The sequence below is a fragment of the Nestor notabilis genome, unplaced genomic scaffold (assembly GCF_000696875.1).
Source record: "Nestor notabilis isolate BGI_N333 unplaced genomic scaffold, ASM69687v1 scaffold12743, whole genome shotgun sequence".
NCBI lineage: Eukaryota > Metazoa > Chordata > Aves > Psittaciformes > Psittacidae > Nestor > Nestor notabilis.
This window is the reverse complement of record NW_009923350.1, coordinates 32,279-38,652: the sequence shown is the minus strand read 5'-3', so window position 1 is coordinate 38,652 and position 6,374 is coordinate 32,279. Positions and strand designations below refer to the sequence as shown.

The following is a 6,374-nucleotide window of genomic DNA, read 5'->3' as shown; positions in this document are numbered from 1 at the left end:
GGTAGGGATAGGAGTTGTAGGAGTAGGTCCTGAGGAGGGCACAGCCCGGGGCGGAGGTGGCCCAGCCTTCTCCTCCCCCTCGCTCTGTCTGCGTGAGCCCTTCAGCGCCTTGTCCTCCCCAGGGAGCCCAGCGAGGACTCGCTCGTGTCCAGGCTGGAGGTGGTGACCCTGCCCTCGCGCCTGCCCGGGGACCTGCCCGTGAGGAGCTGTGCCCGGGAGCTCCAGCTGCCTGTTCACGAGTGGCCCCACACGGGACCTGCGGGGCGGTTTGATGTGGGTGTGGTGGCATCGTTTGGTCGTCTCCTGAGCGAGGACCTCATTCTGCAGTTCCCATAGTACGTGGGTTGGCAGGACATCTATTGCTGCTTTGTTAGTGTTTGAGTCAGCACATGAGGTCAGCTTCTTCCCTGGGTTCGTTTGCTTAGCTTGAGCCCTACTTCTCTTGGTTCACTGTTGTTCTTTAACATGTTGATAGAGGCCTATGCAGATGTTCAGTGTAATGTGTTTATCTTTATTCCTCTCATCTCTCTTTGTGTTCACTGAAAAGCTGAAGGTTATATACTGTGAGTTTTCCTTTAAGTGTTTATTTAAACCAGTAACACTTTAGAAGGTCTGAGTAGATAATTCTTCAAGTATTTTCAGTGTAATAAATGTTGCACATCCATTTATAAATGCTTCAGGTACTGTTCCTATTCTAACCTAAAACATTTCAATTCAGTGGCGTGCTGAACATCCATCCCAGCTGCCTCCCACGATGGCGTGGTCCTGCACCCATAATCCACACAGTGCTTCATGGTGATAAAGTGACTGGGGTGACGATTATGGAAATAAGACCAAAAAGGTGGGTTAGACGTGCTTCCCAGAAGCTTCTATTGCTTCCCAGGACTTTAAATCATCACCACTTAAGTCACTATCTAATTCTGTAATCACTATTTTTTCTAATGTTTGTGTTTAATATTAGAAGTTGAAACACTTAAACTTTCATCTAACCCTATGAGACTTGCTACAGATATAGAATTTTAGTGAGTGTGTAATTTGCACTCCAGGCTCTAGGCCTGTTCTCTAATTTTTAGCATTGTTACAGGCAACAGACAGAATGGTCAGTCACACAGCTAGATGGATAGGCTTGGTATGATGTGATGGGAAAGGTCTGGTTTTCAGAGCTCAGAGTTGCCTGTAACATCCTGTAAGTGAAATAGAGGACAAGCAGTTGCCTTTCTGGGGATGAGAGATTATATGGTTTAGTTCCAGCACAATCTCTGGTTTAAAAGGCTTGTGACAACACATTACCACAGTTAGCTTTTCTTTCTTAGATGCTTGTCTCAGAATAGATCTCAGGAAAGTTTGAAAACAGTTTCTTCTGAATACTTCATGTTGTTTCTTCTGCGGTCTGCTTTCTAAACAGTAAACTGTGTATTCAAACTCAGGTAAATCTTGCTTGACAAGATATATCTGATATTCTTTTCCCTGTGTTACCTTATAAACTAAGCATTATTTGATGATGTGTGAAAAACAAAGTTGCAGAGGGAAAAAAAAAAAGGATGATAGTAATTGAGTCAATGTATTGAATATAGAGTTTTTAACTGCTGGTTGACTTGAGGCTTCTCCTCCAGTGAGCTTGTATGTTTTTTGCCTCACAGGTTTGATGTAGGTCCAATTATTAAGCAAGAAGAGTTTGCTGTTCCTCCACGCTGTACTGCAAAGGAGCTGGAAGTGATACTATCAAAGATGGGTGCGAACATGGTAAAGTCATGCAAGCTCAAGCTTGTGTCAGTTCTCATTAGCACCTTGCTTTTAGTATGTGTGAACAGAATTCTTTTTAATCTTGCTCTGAGCTGACTGTAACTGTTAAGAGGAGAATGATCTGAAACTTGTGTTTGTGAGCACTTTGCCTTGCTGAGAGGAAGCTGTGTGGTATGTGATAAGCAGTCAGTGTTGATTCTGTGCCTTGCTGGTCTGTTTCCATTCAGTGAAGAACTCGTACTTTGTATGGAAACAGTGCAGTTTCTTCTTTCATTGAGTGAATATCTGCTTTTCTGTCTTAATAATCCCAGATTTTGGCCTGTTCTGGGATTAATATCAGAGAGGGGATCATCCATAAAATAATACTTGGGGGTTTTGAATTGTGATTCAGTGAGAAGGATGCCTTTAGTGTGTTTGTGTGTACGATACAAGTCTTCTTGAATATACCAACCCAATTGTCTAAAAGCTCACATGAAAGTTTCACTGATTAAGTACTATTAATAAATATACTGTTCTTAGCTTTGCTAATACTCTGTACAAAATCTAATTTTACAGCTGATATCAGTTCTGAAAAACTTGCCTGAAAGCTTAAAAAATAAAAAAGAACAACCAGAAGAAGGTGTAACATTTGGTAGGTACAAATCGTATTTAATGCAACTTGTTCGTTTTGTCTTTTATCTGCTGGAAAACTAAGTTTCTTCCTACTGTGCTGGGTTATATTTTATTTAGGTACCTTTCTCAGTATGGTCTTTCCGTTGCCTTCTCTGGCTTAAACATGTTATATAGAGGGGGAAAAAAGCTTCATATTTCTTCTACAGACTTCCTACATTAATGTTTTTATTCCAGTTGCCCATTACAATATCAAAATCGAGAGTGATGTCACAAAGTCTGAGTTTATTCTTGGTGGTTGTAACACAGACAAAAGTGTTAAGCTGTGTTTATAAATGCATGTTACCAGTTTGCAGTGCAATGGGTAAATAAGAGGACAACTGAGAATAAAGTATAAACACTCAAAAGAAGATTTTTACAGAATCTTTTCTCCAGTTGACTAAGGTACCTATGGCTAGAGGTAAACCTAACCATTGGTCAGGGTGAAGTTGGGTTTGAAATAGGATAAAATGGTACAGCTATTCGTTTGCAAGAGGATGCAAAACAAAATATGAAGTCTTCTATTATTTTTTCTTTCTAGCTCCTAAAATATCTATAGCTAAGAGCTGTATAAGATGGGAAGAGCAAACAGCTACACAAATAATTCAACTGCATCGTGCAATAGGAAGCGTGGTAAGACAGTGGAATTTTTTTAACCCTTTTCTGTCCTCTAGCATGTCTGAGTTTGGTGTGGATGTTTTGACTAGTGCCTGAAACTCAACTTATTTTAGCCTTTAAAACCCAGCATGTGTTCTAAAATCCCAGCATAGTTTAGCTTAGAAGTAGAATTAGTGTAGAGGAGAATTTTCATAGACTTGATTCCAGGGGCGAAATCAACCCAGTAGTTTTGTACTGATTCTTTAGCTCTGAGATTTCCACTGGTGCATTTGAGAGGATTATAGAACACTGTAATAACATCTTTGGGTGACAGTGAACAGTGCACACAGCTTCAGTAAACAGCTATTGTAGCTAGCTGCTTTACTAGTTACTGCATATGCTAATGGTTTGCTTGTCAGTGAGATGAGGAGGAACAAGGAAAACTGAATATAATACGAAAAGTCTTATCTGGACATAGACCTAAATTTTCCCCCTAATGTTGTCACAGGTATCTTGCATAAGAAAAAAAATAGGCAGTTGCCTGGAAGTCATGAAAATCTTTTCAGTGTGTCATCTGCTTCTGTTTCCAGTTTCCTTTGCAGACACTCTGGAAGGGTACTGCGGTTAAACTTCTGGATTTTGTGGAAGTGGATGATATCCCTGGTTTTGCTGGTATTTACTTTTAAATTAAATTTTCCTGTCCTTTCAAACATTGACTTGGAGATTGTATGCAGTTGTACTAAACAGTAGCTTTGAGTACTGCTTTCTGAAACTCCAGCAGAACTAAGTCAGTCTCACGTATGCTCAGAGTGCAGTAAGTTTCTGTGCCCAAAGATGAGCATAAAATGGGTTTTAAGGGCATTCCTTGTCTGTGATGTTGAGTGAGCAGCAGGTATAGTCTTGTGAATCCTGAGATTGGAGGATTTTAATCCTCCAGTTAGTTAGGAGATCCTCTTCTAATGCCATTGTCTGGGGATCTCTCATGAGGAGTATTTCTGGATCAGATAGGTACCAGTGCCAGAATGACTATTCTGATTCTTCCCTGCTCATTTGGGTATAGTAAACCACAGAATACAAGAAAATATTTTTGGCCAAAATAGTGACTTGTGCTTCAAAGAGACATAAGTGTTTCAAACTTTTTTGTGCTTGGTGCTGTAAAAATGCAAGACACTCTTGCTTTGCTTTTAGATAAAATATTAAATGACTGTGGAGCTGTTCCTGGTTCACTCTTATACCATAAATCATCCCAAACACTGATAGCTCGTTGCAAGGTAGGTTTTTCCCATTTATTTTATATTCACTGCCCTATGGATGCAGTTTTTAGTGTTTGTGTTACACAATTTTTGTCTTAATTGTCCATTCATACTTACTGAGCTAGTTTAGATTAGCCTGAGTTGTCTTACTTGCTATCTTGGAGAACTTCTGATTTCCACTAACAGGCTTTTCACTTGCAAGAAAGTATTTGACTTGTAATGTAAACATGATGACATTAAATAAACTGTATTCTGCAAGTCAGCCTAGTGAGAGCTAAAGATAATTTAAAACCATGGAAGAAGCTTGCTGCCATTTGTTTGTGTTTACTTTTAGGAAGGCTGGGTTGGAATCAAAGCAGTCATATTAAAGAAGAAGCTTACAGCAGTTGACTTCTACAATGGATATATGCACTCTTGGTTCCAGCAAAAGTCAAGAGCAGTTCATCAGGAATGCAGGTTTCAAACACTCAAACTTAGCATGGCAAAAAAGACTCTGAAAGAGAGGGAAAGGTTGTCACAGAATATAAAACAATAGATGTATTTTAAAATGTGGAAGATGATGTCTGTAAGGTAATATAAAATATTTCAATGCCCACCTTTAATACTCAACTTAGTTAAGGGGTTTCCTCCCAGAGTGTTTGATCTTACTGTCATCTGCATGTTTTCATTGTGCGCTCCTGATGATAACTATTTTTGTTTCCTCCATTAAGAAAGAGAATCTCTTTGAGTGTTAAAGATAGTGAATAAATCCCTGTTTCCACTGTTGAGCAATAAATTTATTTTTATACAAGGTTTCAATTTCTTTTTGAGGACTTTCTTCAGGTGTAAGTTGTGCATAGTTACTTCAATCTGGCAATACTAAAATCCCGCGCTTCTCTGGAATTCAGAGTTTAGTGCTCACTGAGACTCTTAGATTGTGTACTTTGATTTTCTTGCCTTGGTATCATTGCATTGAGATTCCTAACTTAAGCCTTAATTGGGAACATCTAGAGAATCTTTTGCTGTCCATGATAGTTTTCTTGTTTTAATCTCTTTCATTCCATTTCTAAAAACTTGGAATTCGCCTTCTCAGTAGGTCATTTTCTTTGATATCTTTAGCTTTTCTGATCAGTTACTTATGTTTCCTACTTAATCGTATCAATTGCCATCTCTTCCTTCTCCTCTTTGTTTTCATATCCTAGAATACATCCCAGTTAATATGTGTGCCATCCGTCCATGAAAATGTATGTTCTACTGTTATAATTTGCTAGGAGAGGTGTTTGCCTGAAGAGAAGTTGTTAATCTAATCCAAGCTTTTCCTCAACCTGCCTTTGGTTAATGGCAAGTATAAGGAGCATTTCATGTGAAGAACCCCTGAACTGATGACTTTTGCTTTCTTCTCTTAGATATAGTACTGTGAGGATAACAGTGAAACAAAGACTGGCCACATCCTGGGAGCTGCTCTAGTGTTGTTTGCTCACTTATTCCTGCTTTTTCTGAATACTGCTGAAGTCAAAGCAAAGCCACTGGAGCTGCTCAGACTTGGCAGCTACTGTTCCATTAGCTTCAGATTTGCAGCATCAGCCATCCAGAGGGACCTTGACAGGCTAGAGAGGTGGGCTGGTGTGAACCTCATGAAATTCAACAAGGCCAAGTACAAGGTCTTACACCTGGGCTGGGGCAATCCCCAGCACAAACACAGGCTGTACAGACTGGATTGAGAGCAGCCCTAAGGAGAAAGACTTGGGAGTGTTGGTTGACAAGAAGCTCCCTGTGTTCCAGCTGTGCGTGATTGCAGCCCAGAAACCAACCGTTGTGCTGCATCTCCAGCAGTGTAACCAGTGGGATTGAGAGAGGGGATTCTGCACTCTGGTGAGATCCCACCCTGGAGTACTGCATCTAGCTCTGGGGCCCCAAACGTAAGAAGGATCTGGAGCTGAGTGAGTCCAGAGGAGGCCATGGAGATGCTGTGAGGGCTGGAGCAGCTCTGCTCTGGAGCCAGTCTGCAAGAGCTGGACTGGTTCAGCCTGGAGAAGAGAAGGCTCCTTAAGGGGAGACCTTAGAGCAGCTCCAGTGCCCGAAGGGGCTACAAGAAGCCTGGAGAGGGAGTTTGGACAAGGGCCTGTAGGGACAGGACAAGGGGGAATAGCTTTA

The 6,374-nt window shown here is 40.7% G+C and overlaps 1 protein-coding gene across 1 annotated transcript; it reads left to right on the top strand.

The window, feature by feature from the left end:
- Positions 1-122: 122 nt before the first annotated feature.
- MTFMT (mitochondrial methionyl-tRNA formyltransferase) lies at positions 123-4,776 on the top strand (the record flags this gene model as incomplete). Its single annotated transcript, XM_010012096.1, has 8 exons — positions 123-335; positions 719-841; positions 1,641-1,743; positions 2,299-2,374; positions 2,933-3,024; positions 3,579-3,660; positions 4,177-4,259; positions 4,576-4,776. Coding segments are annotated over 8 exons (973 nt in total), but the record flags the coding sequence as incomplete, so codon positions are not given.
- Positions 4,777-6,374: the final 1,598 nt, after the last annotated feature.